The sequence below is a fragment of the Cottoperca gobio genome, chromosome 19, assembly GCF_900634415.1.
Source record: "Cottoperca gobio chromosome 19, fCotGob3.1, whole genome shotgun sequence".
Lineage (NCBI taxonomy): Eukaryota > Metazoa > Chordata > Actinopteri > Perciformes > Bovichtidae > Cottoperca > Cottoperca gobio.
This window is the reverse complement of record NC_041373.1, coordinates 14,484,725-14,503,816: the sequence shown is the minus strand read 5'-3', so window position 1 is coordinate 14,503,816 and position 19,092 is coordinate 14,484,725. Positions and strand designations below refer to the sequence as shown.

Genomic DNA, 19,092 nt, shown 5'->3' with positions numbered 1-19,092 from the left:
TCCATATGTGAGGGAAATATTAGAGTTTGCAAACAAAACAATCTTTTAAATTACGATGCATTTGGTATGGATACAAAAGAATAGTTGAAAATGAGCTCCTTCTTGACCAACTACAACATTAAAAATGATTAATAATCCAATAATATAATCTACATTAGTTAAACCTTCACATGAGTTATTTTGATGATGAGTAACTTCACTTTTCATATATTTTCACTTTTTAAAATCGGCCTATATTGTTCTAAAAATACATTTCTTTGTTACTGTTTACTTTGCAATGGATTACTTACTGTAAGTAAAGGATCTTGTGAGTTCTTCCAGCTGAGAAAATAACAGAAAATCAATAAAAAGTACATAAACTAAATTAATTTAAGCAAAGCAGTAGCCGCTCTTGATCAATCCTCTTGACAAGTGAGGAATAGCGATATGAATTTCTTCCAGAAAAGCAATGAATGGGTCCAAATTTCACCAAAATCCTTAAAAATGTGTCTTTTTGATATGGGTGTCTGTTTCGGTATGGGTGTAAAATGGGATTTCTCCTCAAACTGGTGAAGTTCAATACATGGAAAGTATCCTATTTGTAAACTCAGAGTACATTTGTGTTTTTGGGACATAAGGCACCACATGGACTCAAGAAATAGTCGACCTCCTTCTTCACAACGGAGATGCTGAAGCCTGCAAAAGAGCCCCGACACCGGCCCGCAGTCCTTTCCTGGAGATCTTCTCCCCCTCACCCATCCCCTCAGGTGTGTATTTATATAGTTATGTTCGTACGCGTGTCATTGTCTTTACCAGTTTTATTTATTTATTCATCTCTGTGCATCAGAGTGAGACTCGCGTAACATAAGCATAACATGAAATCTGAATCCTTTTCCATGTTTCAGGTCTTGATCTTATGAAGGACATGGATCCTCCAAGAATCATCAAGACACATCTTCCTTTTCAGTTGGTGCCTCCTGGATTTTGGGAAAACAAGTGCAAGGTAAGATTCAACTGAGAGCAACGTCCTGTAGTGAATTTTATTGTGTTACATTGAACCATAAATGTTCATGAGGTAAAAGGTTCATGATATAAAGCACGGAAATGGGGAGAGATGTTACCAATACAAGGCCATACAACTGTCTCCTTAAATTAACTTATTGCTGTTGTTAATCCCTTTTTTATATGTCCCTCCTGATCGTGTGCAAAGACTATCTACGTGGCACGAAATGCCAAAGACAACATGGTGAGCTACTACTTCTTTGATTGTATGAATCTGACCCAGCCTGAGCCAGGACCCTGGGAGGGCTACATGCCCAAGTTCATGCACGGAGAATGTAAGTGGATTAAATCACATTCCTGAGTGTCACCTCACTTTTATCCAAACTGGTTATTTCAGTTTGTACAAAGCCTCCAACCAAACCGCAAAATGACCCCCACACTAGTACATTTACCCACTCCAAGTTCTTTTAAATGTGGAACCTCTGCAATCCATGACGCCCTAGAAGAATACGTTTCCTTACATCCCTTTTCTTGCCTGTGAGAAAACGTAGTATGCCTCAACGGACAGGATTAGCAGCACCCTGCAAGGCAGCAGAGTAAAGGTACTGCCAATCACAACAAAACGTTCCTTTAGGTCTACAAAAGACTTTCAACTGGAGTATTTTTATACTTTTAATTCCTGCTTTGGTGTCCACTTGCCATCATTACACAGCTGCTACATAACTGCCACAGATGCATTTTAACTAATTTACTGTTTATCATATTCAAATGAGTCAATAATTAGCTAGCTAGTGCACACTCTATGAGCGTGAACTGCTGTTACGCAGGTTAGACACAGTAATGTTTGCACGGGCTTAACTTGAGTTAGTTCAGCTGACTAACTGTCGTCTCTGGAGCTGCTGTCAGCCTTCCTCTCAGTGTCGTAGTCTCTTAGCAGCGGCGAGCGAGGTGGAAGGATCGCAAAGGGCGCTAGCTAGCTAGTTCTTGTCTCATGTGATAAACATTAAATTCATCAAATTCAGAACCCCATATCCCTATTTGTCAAGCGTATGTAGCTGACATAAGGCCTTTTAATGAAAATGTTTTGCCAGATCTTGCAAAAGACCAACTTTTGTTTTCAACCTTCGATCAAACCCCCCCCCCCCCTCCATGTTCCTTCCCGGGCTCCATAAAATCCACCCTCTGTTGAAGCTATTTTATCAAAGGTTTATAAATGGTAACTAGTGGCTAATCATTTACTAAGGATTTAAAGATAAGTTCTCAGCACTTCTTTTGGGTTTCCAATCCCTTAATATTTAACTCTCACACACTAACAATTAATCTGGAAAAGCGCTGCACAACACCTGGAACAAAATCTATTTGCAATTGCAGACCTTATGGGAAGTTGTAAAAAACATTTACTAATGACACATTAAAGTGGCTTTAATCATTATTGTTATATAAACAACGGACAGCATGATTACTTATATGTGAAATAAAGAGTCGTTCGTAGTCGTAAACCTACAGAAATATAAATAAATATATAATAATAAATATAAATATTAACAGGTTGTTAATAAATGGACTTTGATTCAGATTCCCTGCAGCCTTGTCCCAGAAGGTAAGTGGATTAACTGTTGATCGGCATGGATGGATTAGGCACAGGACCAGAGGCCGAAAGTGTCAGGGGGCCCCCCAGGCCTTCAAAATGTTACTCAAAGAAACACCAATCAGGAAGAGACTCAAAACGACCACAAAGAGACAAAACAACTTAAAAGAGACACACAAAGACAACAAATAAGTACTGATAATCCGCCAGTGTTCATCGGTGAGGGATAAAAGAGCCAAAGGGTATTTTTCACAACCTGGCAACCCAAAAATCAATGACTTGTAATTGATCTATTAAGATAAGTACATTTATTAACAGGATAACATTTATTTTTTGCAAATTATAAAGCCTTTAAAACCTTTTTACTGGACTGGGAGTAATGTGAGCATGAACAATGCTCAATGAATTCTGTTCCTACAGTGTCGTGGGGCTCCTGGTATGACCACGTGAAAGGATACTGGAAGGAGAGAGAGAAGAAGAATATCCTGTACCTCTTCTATGAGGACATGAAAGAGGTACAGAGAACATATTGACTCAGGTATTACCAAAGCATGTTGTACACACTCTGACCAACATATTTACTCCCCCAGAATCCTCGGCGTGAAGTGGAGCGCATCATGAGGTACCTGGACTTGTCTCTCTCTGACGAGGTCATCAGCCGGATTGTGGACCTCTCGTCTTTCGAGAAAATGAAGGAGAACCCGATGGCCAACTACTCCTGCATCCCAGGGCTTGTTTTCGATCACTCCATCTCCTCCTTCATGAGAAAAGGTGCATCGGTCTGCTCCTAGCTTTGTCCAGAATCAAGATATTGATCAAAAATAATAATAATATTGAAAAATCAATTGGCAGGGCATCTGATCTGCACTCCTCTTAACACACAGGGAGGAGGGCTGACAACATACCAAGAACATAACTTAATACAGTTAAATTAACAGTACAAGCTGCGCAAAGACAGGAAACTAACTCTGTTATTGTATTATGTCATAATTTATCTTCTCCCTGTCCCTCACGTTGTACAGCATACGAGCGCCCCCTAGAGGTTTTTCAGGATTTCTTGCCTTTGTTTGCACTTTATGCTCAATTTTGATTAGTCGATTAATTGCGTTATCGTTCCTCTTTATCTTGCAGTGTAATGATGTGATTTTCTTTATGTTTTGGAAAGTTTGAAGATGTCAGCTTGGGACATTTCCCACTGTTTTTCATACACCAAAGAATTGATGCTTTTTGGGGGAAATAATTGAATAACTTGTCTCAACATACTGTATATTGATTTATTTATCTAACACTGTTGCATTCTCTTCTGCGACTTCTCTTCACAGGTGAAGTAGGTGATTGGACAAACCATTTCACACCCGAGCAGTCAAAGATCTTTGATGAGGATTATGAAAAGCAAATGAAAGAAGTCGACATACCATTCAGGAGCCTCATCTGATTTTTCTTTCAAACTGATGCATCCCTGTAAACCAAAGACCGACGCAATGACACTGTGAAGCGCTCAGACGGCAGAAATACTGACACAAGCTAAGACCAAAAAAAAACAAAGTTAATTAGTTTGATCGTGGATATTAAACACAACGTTTTGTAATCACTGGAAAACCATCCAAATGTATGTTTAAAGAATCAATAAAAATGTACTCCACAATTCAAGTACATGAGTTTGTAATCATCACTTTATTGCAGCTTATCACGTAAACAATATATAAGACCAAAAGTGTTGTGACTGAGTGGACATGCCCATTTTATGCCATGAGACCTCCAACAGTCTGCTGATTGCATGGAGCCCATAGAGAGCGCTGGCAGCTGGAGGCATGTGCTTTTTCTGCCCATATGAAGTCATTTTGCAACCCTACACCACACTGTACAAAGCCCAGCCAAAGAAGGGAGGCTGCACGAGACACAAGCAACAAAGACTAGAATAAAAGTAATGAGCTGGAAAGTCAATCATATGAAAATGGACAGAGGACACAAAAACACAACAGCTGAGAATATCCAAGTTTAACAAAAAAATCACTTTTAATACATACTTTATTTCTGAGAATAAACTCTTAAATATTTGAATACTTTATCGGCAGGGACACTTCCCATCGGTTTAATCAAATCTCCTTATATAGAGGTGATGTTTGTGTAGATTTTCTTTGACAAGTTTTGTTGATTTGTTTTTGCAAATTTTCCTGTTTTCTCTCTTCTTCTATTGGTTGGTTCACTATGGCTCCCCTCTGGTTTTATCTTCTTCTCTCTCTTCTTCACCTCTTTCTCTCCAACCTTTAAGATCCTCTTCTTCTACATCTTTATTTAGCTCCTGTACCTGGTGAGGAGAAATAGGAGAAATCAGAGAGGGAAAGGATTTCTGGACACATGATTTGGTCAACAATGGAAACTGACACGACAACACTTTTGACCAATCAAATAGAACAACACTTAAACTAAGCTAACATTGCAGACGTGATCATTGCTAAGTTCCTTAAAATTTAACTAACCTCACCTAGAAAGCATCCCAATTCATATATATACACATATATATGTATATATATATCCCCTATTTACAATTTATAAGCATAATAAACATTTGAAGTGTCTGATACAGTAGCATCCTGTTGATAACTACTTTAAAATAGTGCATTAAAAACTATTTATTCTATGTTTATATACTGCTTAGGGTTACATTAAAGAGTTGCTCTACACACCGACAACATCAAAGTGTTACTAGAACAGGTCACACTCCTGCCTACAGACAGAAACGACCCAACAAACAAGCCGACAGCAGCAACTCAGAGGCCATTAACTCGTCTTCTGAGGCATCTCATGAGCTCGGAGAACATCACGTACAGAAAGCAGCACTCGGGCATCTCCCCGTTCATTAGTCATCGTGTCACCTTGTCAATTAGTGACAGATGTTAGATTTTGTATTCTAATTATGTCGCGGAGAAGAAGCCAGAGTGCCACATCAACAGGACTGTGAGGCTTTATAAAGTAGACAGCACTGAGGACTGATTGGCATAATAACATACGTGACAAAACAAAACACATGCACACAAAGTACAGATTACCGGGAGAGGTTCGAGTTGTGGAATACCTTGATTTAGTTACAGGCTAATGGTGGTGGGTTGACTGAATTTAGCCTGGAAATCAACAAGGGTTAAGTGAGTTAATGAGGGAGAGATGGCATCAGGCAGATGAAAACAGACATTATGGAAGTTATGGAGACGAGATGATGGGAGAAAAAGAGATGATCGTACAGGATGAAGAATTACAATTAGTTAAAATATGAATAATTAAGAAAAAAAGTATTAATATGTTAAAATGATATTCAAGCTTCTCGAAAGAGATCAGAAATGCTATTTTAGAAAATATGGTATATCTCGATTTGTTTTTTTATATGTTAAGAGAAGAAGTGCAGGAAATAAGAGGCTACTTACACTCAACGTAGTTGCGGGCCACGAACTTCAGCACCTCATCAATGAGGATGACGGGGAAGGACAGCTTCAGGACCATCAACCACTGGTCAACGTTGAGATGGGTCAACTTGAAGACCATCTGGGGGGCAAAAGAGCGGAGAGGAGTCAGAACTGCTGGGAAACAACAGTGGAGAGCAACTACGACACAAACTACATAAAGAAATACTTCAATATAAGTCTTGGAGATTTACAGACGCTGCTCTGAAATGAATCTGGTGGCTGACTTACGGGCAGAGGGTCAACATAGATGATCATGAAGTGGAGGGACATGGAGAGGGTCATGGCGGACAGCAGCCAGAAGTTGCTCCATGGGGGCATGCGAATCAGAGACTGGTTCTCAGACAAGCTTGAAACAAAAGAGAAGAATGAAAATAAACGTCTGTGTTACCTGAAGGAACCGCAGGAGTCATCATCTCATGTGACGTGTTACCTGTTGAGAGCGTTACACATCTCAATGGTGACCAGCACAGACAGGGCCATGGTCATGGGAGGACAAGCCTCAAAGATCTCGCACTCGACGCCGGCGAAGTCCTCGTTTTCATCGTGACACTGCATGAAGTGAGACTGTACGGAGGAAAGGTGAGGTAATTACATGTCTGCATGTGAGAGTAGAGTAACAGCACTCTTCATACTGGGTATACTTCCTGATGTTATGTCAAAAAGAGACTTAGTTTCCTTAGTTTAATGTCAATAAGTTAAAATAAAGAAAAATAAAGAGAGACGATTACTTACCAGCTGGTAGTAACTGACACCGGGGCCGGTCACGTCATAGATGAACCAATAGACAGCACCACCAACAGTGGCAGCACCGACGTATGCTGTTAGGGAAACATGACAGTGTCAGCGTAGGCCGGGGGGGTTCTCCTGCATTCAAACACAATCCAAACATATCGTCCAAAGTCCTACTTACCACCAATAGCCATGTATCTGAAGAACAGCCAGCCAGAGATCAGGCTCTCCTTGGGGGAACGTGGGGGCTTGCCCATGATGTCCAGATCTGGGGGGTTGAAGCCCAGAGCGGTGGCGGGCAGACCGTCAGTAACCAGGTTGACCCACAGAAGCTGGACGGGGATCAGAGCCTCGGGGAGACCCAGAGCAGCGGTCAGGAAGATACTGAGAGTGGGGAAAAAAAAGGAAATGATTGAGCACACGGAAGGCCGAAGTTAACCAGAGACAGATGGTCGAAATGTGAAGTTTAGGTGTGCATGTTACGTGAGACACTCACCAGACGACCTCACCAACGTTGGAGGAGATGAGGTAGCGGATGAACTGCTTCATGTTGTTGTAGATGGCTCTGCCCTCCTCAACAGCTGCCACAATGGAAGAGAAGTTGTCGTCAGCCAGGACCATCTCAGAGGCAGACTTGGCAACGGCAGTGCCAGAGCCCATGGCGATGCCGATCTCGGCCTTCTTCAGGGCAGGGGCATCATTCACACCATCACCAGTCTGGGGTGGGAGGAGAGGAAGCAGTAGTTAGACTACAGACACGAAACCACTAATAGAACAACGTGGAAAAAAACCTGTACTGTGTCTGTGTGAAGTGAGGTTGAATGTTATGCTGCTGAGCTCTTACCATCGCAGTAATGTCGTCGAAACCTTGCAGGAACTCAACAATCTTGGATTTGTGGGCTGGCTCCACACGGGCAAAGCAGGAAGCCATTTTCACAGCCCCGGGCTGTTCATGGGAGGGCAGATCGTCAAACTCACGTCCAGTGTAGGCCTTGCCTTCAACATCCTCTTCCTCAGTGAAGATGCCAATACGACGGCAGATAGCGATAGCGGTTCCCTTGTTGTCACCTGAAATATGGATAAAGAGAAGTTTGGTGGAGAGTCAGTGAAATGAGTGTCTGAGATGTAAAACCCAGAGGAAATGCTGTATACTTTAGATAAAAAGGTAACAGTGGATGTTTTAACAACTTACAATAAGCACTTTATATAAAACAATTATTCATATGATAATGCTCTACAAGAGAAAACAAGGTTATAATAGTTTAGAATTTAATTTAAGGTTTAGTTTTATACAGTACAGTAGTTTTCGTTTGTCTATAATGTCTCAGAACTATGTAGCTACATATAAATAGAAAATACATGGTGGGAGAACTGTGTAGAAATGCCGCCACCTCCTGGAAGTCTGATTAATTTCTGTGTTACAATTTCACGACAGTTGACGGAAATTCATGCTGTTTTCAATACTAGTGACATATTATATCTAATAAACGTAAATTAATTCAATTTAATCAATCAGGCTAAATCATTTCATTTTAGTTTGAGTTTTTTTATAGTTTACTAACAATATTTTTCACTGCATATTTTCATTTTAATTTCAGATTTACTATAATAACAGCACATTTCTGTATTGATTATTCATCCCACACATAAAACGTACCGGTGATCATAATAACACGGATTCCAGCGGCTCTGCACAGCTGAATGGCGCCACACACCTCCTTACGGGGGGGATCCAGCATACCCACGCAGCCAACAAAGGTGAGGTCAGCCTGAGGAGAGAAGCGTGAAACAAATCATTCAATCAAAGTTTTTACACGTAGTCACAGTTGCATCCACACATCTCAATATGAAGGCGTTAAGCTCTCGCCTCGTAGTCGGCGAACTTGGTTGCGTCCTCGAATTTCATCTCATCCATCCTCAGTGGGGTGTCACGGGTGGCAAGAGCCAGACAACGCAGAGTGTCACGGCCGGTACCCCAGTCCCTAATCACAGACAAGATCTTCTCCTTGATGCTGTTGGTCAGGGGAACGCGGGTGGCGCCAACACGCACATATGTGCACCTGTCAATCACACCTTCTGGGGCACCCTGTGGAGAAAACAGGATGATTATTTTATGTTAAGTTGAATGCTGCACCGTCAAACGTGCAGGTGTCTGATCAAAAGGCTGTGAGAAGAAAGAAAGAAGCAACTCGCCTTCACGAACATCTTGGCTCCACCATCACCCTTTGTGGGAGTGCAGTACACGGACATGGACTTCCTGTCACGGGAGAACTCAAGAGTGACGTTCTTCTTCATGAGCTGTGTGACCACCTGTTGGATAAAAGTTTTTTTTTATTATTAGATAGGCAGTTGGTACGAAAAAAGTAAATAAAAGTAAATAAATCCTGGCAATGACTGACACATCTGTCACAATTACCCCCGCCCCTGTCGTTTTTAGCTACAATGTAATACGTCAGCGTAGGTTGGACTGATATCCATATTAAATAGTTTTCAGTGGTTCAAAATGTGCGTTTTCCTCAACATGTAGCAAATGGCAGGAGGGAACTTACTGAGCAGCAGGCGTTGGCTCTCTCAATTTTGGACAGGTTCTTGACGTTGCTGTTGAACACGTTCATCTTCTCAACCAGGCAGGACAGGGCGGTCTCAGTAGCCTCACCAACCTTCTCATAGACCTTCTTGGTCTGGAGAAAAGAGGAAGATGGAGAAAGATTAACTGTGGAAGGTCACAAGGTTTCAGTGAAATACAGTGCATGACTTCATGACTTTACCTCGTTGTAATCCAGAGACGAGTCGTTGCACAGGGCGCAGATGGTAGCCAGCTCAACAAGGCCGTCGTATGCGCTGCAGTTGGTCTTGGAACCACCCTGGGAACTGAAAGACGGAGAGAGAATTAGAAAATAAAAGAGACGGTAAATGTGCCCTGATATTGCATTTGAATGATGAAAACCAACTTACACCTCTCCCTCGGGGGTGTACTTGGAGCCAGAGATATCAAAAGCATCAAGGTCAACATGGTCGCCATCAGCGCTCTTGACGATGAACATCTGTGGCGGAGGAAACAAAGAAAGTTTGAATTGTGTCAGCCGGTATCAAGCAATTTATAACAAGCTACACAATCTCTTGAGTGTGAAGAACGTGTGACCCACCTTGGTCACACACATCTGGTTGGTGGTGAGGGTGCCAGTCTTGTCGGAGCAGATGACGGAGGTGCAGCCAAGAGTCTCCACGGAGGGCAGGCTTCTGACAATGGCGTTCTTCTTGGCCATACGGCGGGTACCAAGGGCCAGGCAGGTGGTGATGACGGCGGGCAGACCTGAGACACATCGGTGAGAACTGTGAGTGCGATGAACAAGCTGTGGAGGAACACATACACTAACTCTGACTGTCACTTTCTGGTCTTGATGACGCGCTTCCCTTACCCTCGGGGATGGCTGCCACAGCCAGAGCAACAGCGATCTTGAAGTAGTAGACAGCACCACGGATCCATGAGCCTCCGTGGACGGGGTCGTTGAAGTGGCCAATGTTGATGGCCCAGACAGCAACACAGATCAGGGAGATAACCTTGGACAGCTGCTCGCCGAACTCGTCGAGCTTGGCCTGCAGGGGAGTCTTCTCCTGCTCGGTGGCAGCCATCTGGTCACGGATCTTACCAATCTCAGTGGAGACTCCGGTGGCAACAGCAACGCCGATGGCCTTGCCGGAAGCGATGTTAGTGCCCTACAGAGGAAAGAACAGGTAACAGTGAGGAAAAGCTTGAAACACTGTAAATATACAGTATTGGTTTTGTTATGGCACTTACAGAGAAAAGCATGTTCCTCTTGTCCTGGTTGACAGCTCTCATGTCGGGAACGGCCTCAGTGTGCTTGATCACACTGACGGACTCACCTGAGAGACAAAACAGAACATTTACTCAAAACTGCCAATGGAGTTAGGATAGAAAGACACATCGTGGCAGATTTCTTGAAAGCTTACCGGTAAGGATGGACTGGTCAACACGCAGGGTGGTGGACTTGATGTTAATAAGCCTGATGTCAGCGGGGACTTTGTCACCAACTGTTGGGAGTAACAGAGAAGTCATCATTAAAACTAATTCCACTTAATTGTCATAGAACGCATCATTATTTTTCTTTTTTACATTTAACATAAAATAATTGCGACTGTGGTAAATGTGTATATTTATCATTTTATTTTCACCTCCATAAGTGACTTTAGACAAATATCCAAAATGATGGTAGAAGTTATTCTAAATTAAGTAGCTTTTTTATACTTAATCCATGGATTTCATAATGAGACTGAATCTAAACGGACGCATGCATGGTCCAATGAGAATGATCCACACATGGTGCGGGGTGGGGACAGCCAGCCAGCGAGGCAACAGGTGTACACTGACAAATGAACAGAAGTGGGCAAGAGGGGGGAAGAGGTGCGGCAGGAGCGAGTGAGGGTATTTATACTCAGGATTTCCTTCAGTCAGCATGTTTTCACCGCAGTGCTACTCACATTTCCTTACAAAGACACAAGGCTTTGCTATCAGCCTTTTCCTGACACATATATCCTGAATATATACGTCTTTGTTGTGTGTTTTCACAGAGTTGTTGTAGTTAGACAGTGAACACTATGGGACATAACTGACTGTGACTAACGTTCCCCTGACGTTGAGCGCTAACAGATCAGCTTCTGCCTTTAACAAATGATAAATTATGTTGACGTTTCTTACCGGACACCTCCACGATGTCTCCAGGGACAATGTCTCTGGCCTTGATTATCTGCACACTCTTTCTGTCAGAACGGTAAACCTTGCCCAACTCAGGCTCGTATTCCTTGAGAGCCTCGATGGCATCTTCGGCATTACGTTCCTGTGGCGCGCACAGACAAGAAACACACAAACAGTCATTAAGGAGTCAAATACATTACATCAGCTAAAATAAAAGCAGAAGTACACATTCACCAATGTTGAAGCAACACCAACTATTATCAATGAGCTGATCAACACCCATGTGTATTCTTGAATGCAATTCATACTCATGTTCTCCTTCAATGTCCTCTAGCAGGCGTACACACAGCAATTACACACTGATACACAACCTACTAATGTCACATGAGTAGGTCAAATCCATGATCTTAAGTTACTATGTATTTTGGTTTTATTGTTTTTCCCCCTTCAAATAAATACAAATTATTGTGGTGTATGGATCTATGTTTTTACATAATCTAAGTGTGCGATAAGAAAGTACAAGAGATAATATTAAGAGTCATAAAATCGGCAGGTTACCAAAGTCAGTTCTGTTTTAAATGAGAAAAACAAGAACGAAGCAGCTGTTTTCCACACTTGGCGGGGGACGCGTCAAGTGTTGCCTGACAGCAGTGCCAATTACTTAATGGCATGCGTGTAGAAGAGCATGACTTGCATAATGTGAATCGTCCATCACAGATCTGCTGATTAAATCATGTTTGTCCTCTTAGATTGAAGTTAGAGTGAATAATATTGTTCATGTAGGATTTGCTCTATGTTGTAACAGGCAGCTTTAGAGCAACTATTTCAGTTGAGCAACCACGCTCGGGTCGAAAACACGGTAGTAACTGGAGCATGTGTGCCCTCTGTCATCATGGCAATGGATATGTCTTATTGCTCAACACGCTGGGCCTCGTCACTGACCTGCCACACGCCAACAACGGCGTTAGCGATAAGGATAAGGAGGATGACGAAGGGTTCCACAAAGGCGGTGACGGTCTCTTCACCTTCCTCGAACCAGGCCAGCACCTGAGGGCAGAGTGGAAGAGAGCACATCAGTGTCGATGTGAGCACAGAACAGTGACAGTGGGCCAATACCGCTCCTGAGAAACAGGCAAATGCAAATATGTCTGAACCTCTGTACTTAATGTGCTTTAAATGGATAAATAACATTGTCTAAACATTTGGAATGTGCCTGAATGAAAAGATTACCTTGCATATATTGCGTAATGTCTGAATAATAGGAGGGATTGTGAAGGCTTTCAATGGGCGAGCTTCACATAGCACGTAGTCTAAAATAACAATCAACAATGTGATAAAAAGTGTGATGATTTTAAAAGCTTAAACACACCTTGTTAGTTCCTTTCTTTTCAAGTGTTAATGCCTGTTATATTGATATTTCTACGTCATGATATGATTACATAATTGTTATTAATTTGATCTCAATGTCCCATAACTCTTTGCTCCTTCTGATTTCAACCCTCTCTCTGCGGAGGCCCTTTCGTTCCTTCCTTCAGGCCTGACCTTTCCCGAAGGATTCAGTTTCTCTCCTCAGCTTGGGGCTTTCTTAAAATAAACCCATACCCCTCAGCCCCCCTATACTTCGCTGACCCCCATCTCTCACTGGCTCCTCAATATTCGCCTTCTAAGGCCATCATGACAGCTGCCTGAAGGGGTGAAAGCTGGGCATAGGAATTAATACACCTCCTAGAAGCCCTCGCAATCTGTCTCCCTCCTCTCAAGTTGTCATCCTCAAAAATAAATGGAGGAGCGGAGGGGGATAAGACGTTATCTGGACGCAGGAAGAGTTTGTGTGACGGGTTTTTAAGTTAAAAGTTAAATTTGTTTTTTAGGATGGTAATCAAAAATGTGAAAGGGGCCCGGAGATTATTGTGCCGGAATTGTAAATGTGAGAAAACACATTCAGAAGAGTTTATTCTTGTGGGCACCTGTTCTTCTGCAGATAAAAGTCAAGGGAAGCGTCTGATCCCACGTGGTGTCAGTGTCTCCTGGAATGTGTTGCTACTATTATGTCTACTACAAATCCTACCGCTGTTGCTCGAGTTTGAAATGAACGGAATAACCAGAGTTTAGAATTACTGAGGTGATAAAAATAAATTCTAACACTTTCATTTCCTTACAAAAGAGATGCAGGCGGCCAGCAGCAGGATCCTGACGAGCAAGTCCTCAAACTGCTCACGGATCAGCTCCCAGACGCTCTTACCTGAGCGGGACAGACAAATAAGAAATAAGAAAGTCAATCAATGGATAATTATCGCAAAATATAAATGTAATTACTGAAAGTGAAAGGGTATTTGGGTGTGAAGGGAAGCGATTACAGAATATAAGGAAGGAATACTTTATTAATCCTTCTTATGGAAATTCAGTTTTCAGATATTTTTTGCTCAAAATGTCAAAATGTTTTCTACATTGCTAATATAATGTCAATAGCGTGTGAGCGTCACACAATCAAACAGTTATTATTACAACCCTATTTGAGAGTATTAACGATGGTCTTCCCTTCAGGTGTCTGGAAATACTTGTTCAGATTCACATTTGATGTAAATGTTTGTAAATGCTGGGTAAACACTTACCCTCCTCAGCGGGCAGCTCTGGAGTTGGACACAAAGGTGAAGGAGGAGAAAGGTTGTGGAGACAGAAAGACAGGAAAAGAGGATGTTTAGTTAAAAGGATTAATACTCATCAAGAAACATTTTTAACATAACTTGTGTACTCTACTAACTTCCACCTTTTACAAACTTCCCTGTGCGCTTTACACCTAATGACTGTACGGATGCCGGAAACTAAAAAACCCGTCGTTCTGTGAGTGAATCAGCTTTGACTTGTGACCTAGGCCTAACAAAAGCCTCACTGCAGTGGCTGTGCACTTCCAATTCCTTAACTGTAAACCAAATAAAACATTAAGCAACACTGTGAAAACAAAAATGCTTCAAAATATGATCCCATATTACAGAGTCTTTGCTGTCTAATGTGCCATTCCACTGGTTATTGATTAGCAATCATATTACGGATCATTTGAGCCATCTAAGCGCCTCCCCTTTCTACACGGCCTAAAATTATCCATCTCTCCTGTTAACGCCTGCCCCATATATCACCCAGGAAGCTTCTTGAGCCATCACCTGTCTCTCTCGCTCTCCAGCCATCTTCTTTGGCTATCTTTAAATAGCTCTTCAAAGCCCTCAAAGTCTATGCTTCTCAATGTCTCTGCATTTCTACCAGCTGTTGCAAATCCTCTCTAAAAAAGCATCACGTGCAAAATCTCAACCCAACTCCACGAGTATTTCTTAACTCCAATGACTCAAGAAAACACCTCCACACACAGATATCCTAGCAAATGTACTTTCTGGAATATTTAAATGCAAAAAAAAATGTAATTTCTTTAACTGTGAAAGGAAAGGTTTCTCTATGTGACTTTGTGAGTCTTTGTTCTTTCAGTAGTTCTCCCACCCTGTCCCAGATGCCCGCAGTCTCACCATTATGGCCATACTTGTCCAGGTTCTTCTTGAACTGGTCGGGAGTGAGACCAGAGACTTCATTCACCCCGAAATAAGTCAGGCATTCAGCCGGGACCTTTGCGTGTGCGTTCTCCATCCTTTCTGATTAGACAAGGTATTGCAGTGCCTATCCGCGCTCTTTCACTTCTTAGATGTTCTCTGCAGTTTTTCACCCTTGTTCCACCACCCTCACCTAGGAAGTGCGGCACACTCCAATTCAGGAGTACTGGACTGACAGAAAGAGCGAATTACTTCATACATGTTCAGGGTTTTATACCACCAAAGTGCTCAGGATTGGTGGACACCCCGCCGACACACGCCCCCAAATTCCAGCATGGAAGGGCATAGTGGGGGGGGGGTGGCGTGTGGCGTGTGGCGCGGGGCGCGGGTGGGGCTCGAGGTGGAGCAATAGGGAGGTGAGATGGTTGACTTGGACAGGAACTGAAGACAAGGCTTGGATTTGGAAAGGGGGGTAATGCAGAAGAGTGGTGGCGAAGGAGCTGTAGGGGGGGCGGGGGCGGGGGGGGGGGGGGGGGGGGGGGGGGTATTACACCATGGACGAAAATTAGATCTGTTTTTGGAACATGCATGGTCAGTGGAATAAGACGAAGGGAGAAGGTGAGAGAGTGAGACAGGAGATCATCCAGAGGGGAGGAAAGGGGGGAGAGGGGAGCATTGAGTGACGGCTCAACTGGTTTCTGCTGAGGAAGGTGGCTGAGCCTCAGAGAGAGGAGTGAAGTAGGGAGATGGTAGACAAATAATTTAGTAGAGTAATTAGTTGGCATTTTTACATGAAGAGTGTGAGTTATGAATGTCGGCACATCGACGCATGAAGTTCAAAGATCAAACCGGATGCCAGAACTTTGTGCAGCAGAACTGCACAACCTGCATCGACACGTGCACATGTTCAGTTCTGCAGAGATAACAGATAATAAACCCAGTTAAGTAAGACATGGGAATGATCAGGCAAAAGTGAGTGTGTAGTAGAGGAATGATGGCTGCGGGACAGGAATGCCAAGAGTACAGCCAGCGTGTCACACTATCTCCCTGCAGAGGAAAAGCTCCGGCTGCAGATACAGAAGGATCAAGTTTTATTTCTCTTTTTTTTTTATGAGGAAAGGAAGGCAGCAGGGAGATATGGAGCAGCTTAGGTAGATGCACGAGAGTTGATCCAGCCACACATTTCTATTCAGTGAGGCACAATGGCCTCTTGTGGTGGATTTACAGTATTGAATTTGTTATTGGGAAATAAGAAGAATACACATGATATAACAGAGAACATGTCATTTGTTATTTACTGGAGTTTATTAGGATTTAATCGTTATTTGTTTGCCTTTCTGACAACAATGCGTCAGTTACACTTCACATAGTAGATTTACAATTTGCTTCAACAGCAGTAATTGCAGTGCGGGTCGTGCGGACAGGAATTTAAGTTGCTGTTGCTAATCAATACACTGACAGGTGTTCCTGTACGAACAGCAGTGGTCACTGCTCACCACTTTTGGCAGCTACAGGACACATTTTTGCAGCGATCTATTTATTCCTGTGTTGCGTTGTTGTGCAGTGTCACGGTGGCAGCCAGAACCAAACATCAATTAGTTCTTAATGTGAAAAAGGCTTTACCCAGTTATTGCAGAACAAGTTACATTCTCAAGTTTATTTTTGCTCAAACCGTTCCATAAAAACGTTAACAGCTGTCAGTGTTATACTGTATGTCCGTGATTGATTTCACTGTGTCGTGTTTCATTTGAATGCCGCTGTCACTCAAAGTGTGGCCATCAAGCTCCAGACAAATGATTCTCGAGGGAAAAGAAAACAGCTATCAGTGTGTGTGTTCACTTGCTGTGTGATGATCTACACAAGGGTCACACGTAGTGACCTTTGGGATGACCTTAACAAACAACAATGACGCACGCGCGTCATTTAAACCGACTGGACTGGAACTTTACGATGAATAATAATGACAATGGCGGGAGCTTTTGCTCGTAGTATATAAATATGAAAGAATGCATTTATGTATTTCAAATTCACAACACCTTCGTTCAAGTGAGGATTTTCCTTGTGACCGAAATAACTTACATGACCTCAACGACTCACATCCGGGTTCGAACGACCATTACGTGATCGGCAGGACTCCTCACCAGCTTAAATGCTTTTCATCGATGTTGTTCTATTAAGTTTACATATATGGGAAAACGTTTGTTTGTAAAGGAGTGTCACTTTTACTGATATGTTTTATACAATATTAATGATCGATCGATCTTGTATGTATAGAAAGAGACGCTTCCAGTAATGGAGGATTTAACTCAGGTTGTCCAAGAAGGACCTTTGTGGACTGCGAGTAAGTCTCTTAGTATTTTGTGTGGAGATAATGTAAATTAAAAGTACAGCTCATATGTTCTGTGTTTGATTTACTCTAGTTGTTGATATATCGCAAGGATACGGCTGTGTGTTCCCAAACCAAAGGGTTAAATGTCCATAACATACATACATATATATATATATACATATAAACATGAGCTTCTGCTGCTCCTCCACTGAGAATTTCTAAAATAGGAAGCTGTTTCCAATCCCTCAACGGCTGGTGAGGGACAATTGCGTTCCCAAAATGTACAGGAAATTGTCCACGATGTAGAAGAGCAGAAAGCTTTTAGTTTAATGCATATTTTAAGTGCACTCAGTAAAGCACTACACTTCCGTTCTCTAAAAGCTGTGTACAAGTGCGTGCATGCATTTACTCGTACAGACGTTTGTGTTGCAAATACATTGAGCTCAAACAAGAACTAAATCTACATTTCTTAAAGGAATACATTGCTCATAACTCATTCTCTTTTAAAAAGAATGTTTTATCCAATTGCCTGTATTAAATTAATAAATAATAAAAAATATATATAGATTTTTGTATTTGTATTTTTGTAATAATTTTCTTTGATTTCACTGGAATTCCAAATGTATATGAGAATGATGTAAAACTACAATCCACACGAGTTAGATATCTACAGGACACCCACATGAGGCAAAGCTAAACTGTAAGTACATTCAACTGTTTCCATGTCATATGAACGGTTTTGATCACAGACATGTGGCTAAAACATTTTATTCTCATTCTGTTCTGCCAGTGTTCCCATCTCTGTTTCACCCAGCCGTTCTCCAGGCCTCAGCTGTTGTGCAGTCGTACTGACCTCTGAGATTTGGGGGCTGTGATAGGGGTCGGCCTGTCAGTGTCTCCCTCAGGGCAGAGCAGTGACATTTAACTCAATATCCCAGAAGGATAAGGTTTCCCCCGCCGTCCCCTCCATCTTCCGCCTCAGTCTATTGCTGAAGTGTCAGTAGCCTGTGGGTGCGGGGACTACTACAGAGTAAACCCCTGCGAGTTGGGACACCCATCACCTCCAACTCCCCACCGTGGCGCTAGTATGCCACGCCCTCGTGCCAGGCTGAGGGATCACCATGTGCCGCTTTAACCCATCAAGCCCTCCCTCTTCCACTTGTGAACTCTATACATGTTCCCAGTTCTGTACAAGTGTTAAGTACTGTGGCTATGCAGCTGTACGCACGGCTATCTTATGCAACTAAGTCTGTCTCTGCTGACTTGCACGGCACAAGCGAAGCGAAAGGGACACGGCGGCCACATTTAACACTTAGAGACGTGGGGCTAGGAAAGAGCGACATGTTTCCTAAAGAAGGTTATTGTCATTAACAGCACATTCTGTGGGTTGCACGTTGTGTGTTGATCTATATCATCCATTTCTGGGGACATAATAGCGTGAAGGAATCCACATTTATAATAGCTGGTATTTCATGAAATCATTTGTCAAACAGGAAGTGTTTATCTTAAGTAACATATTGATTAAATCTGGAGGGGCACAGACCTCCACCAAAGGCCAAATGCTCTATCTCGCAATGTTAAAGAAAGTGAAAAATAATTTGTGTATCCGGCCCATGATTGGTTCTTCTTTGGCCCCAAGTTTCCTAAAAAATGGAACCAGACGTTTTTCCGTATTCTTGCTCCGATGCAAGAAGTTAAAACTGCAGCAGCATCGTCTTCACTGCACTTTGTCTAGCGTGCACCGAAGGTTCGTTTGTCTT

At 42.5% G+C, this 19,092-nt stretch overlaps 2 protein-coding genes across 3 annotated transcripts in view; one reads left to right on the top strand and one right to left on the bottom strand.

The window, feature by feature from the left end:
* The window catches only part of sult1st6 (sulfotransferase family 1, cytosolic sulfotransferase 6), a 5,053-nt gene extending 834 nt beyond the window's left edge, over nt 1-4,219 (top strand). The window contains exons 2-7 of the mRNA XM_029455777.1: nt 618-746; nt 885-982; nt 1,190-1,316; nt 2,990-3,084; nt 3,160-3,340; nt 3,892-4,219. Of these exons, the coding sequence (XP_029311637.1) occupies nt 618-746; nt 885-982; nt 1,190-1,316; nt 2,990-3,084; nt 3,160-3,340; nt 3,892-4,004 (743 nt within the window). The 3' untranslated portion in view covers nt 4,005-4,219. The remainder of the gene's footprint in view (nt 1-617; nt 747-884; nt 983-1,189; nt 1,317-2,989; nt 3,085-3,159; nt 3,341-3,891) is intronic.
* A 341-nt stretch (nt 4,220-4,560) lies between these two features.
* Nucleotides 4,561-15,259, bottom strand: atp2a1l (ATPase sarcoplasmic/endoplasmic reticulum Ca2+ transporting 1, like). Of its 2 annotated transcripts, XM_029455729.1 has the most exons (24): nt 14,983-15,259; nt 14,083-14,100; nt 13,630-13,712; nt 12,413-12,517; nt 11,474-11,612; nt 10,729-10,809; nt 10,556-10,641; nt 10,176-10,473; nt 9,903-10,069; nt 9,712-9,800; nt 9,525-9,627; nt 9,306-9,437; nt 8,950-9,066; nt 8,624-8,842; nt 8,414-8,525; nt 7,601-7,824; nt 7,253-7,473; nt 6,938-7,140; nt 6,760-6,845; nt 6,458-6,591; nt 6,256-6,373; nt 5,989-6,106; nt 5,646-5,691; nt 4,561-4,877 (listed from the first exon to the last, which is right to left on the bottom strand). In XM_029455729.1, exons 1-23 carry the CDS (start codon nt 15,098-15,100, stop codon nt 5,687-5,689), a joined length of 2,976 nt encoding a protein of 991 aa, XP_029311589.1. In that variant the 5' UTR covers nt 15,101-15,259; the 3' UTR covers nt 4,561-4,877; nt 5,646-5,686. The 2 variants fall into 2 exon arrangements, with proteins under 2 accessions (XP_029311589.1, XP_029311588.1); XM_029455728.1 differs by lacking the exons at nt 4,561-4,877; nt 5,646-5,691 and having other exon boundaries at nt 5,981-6,106.
* Between the last annotated feature and the right edge of the window lie 3,833 nt (nt 15,260-19,092).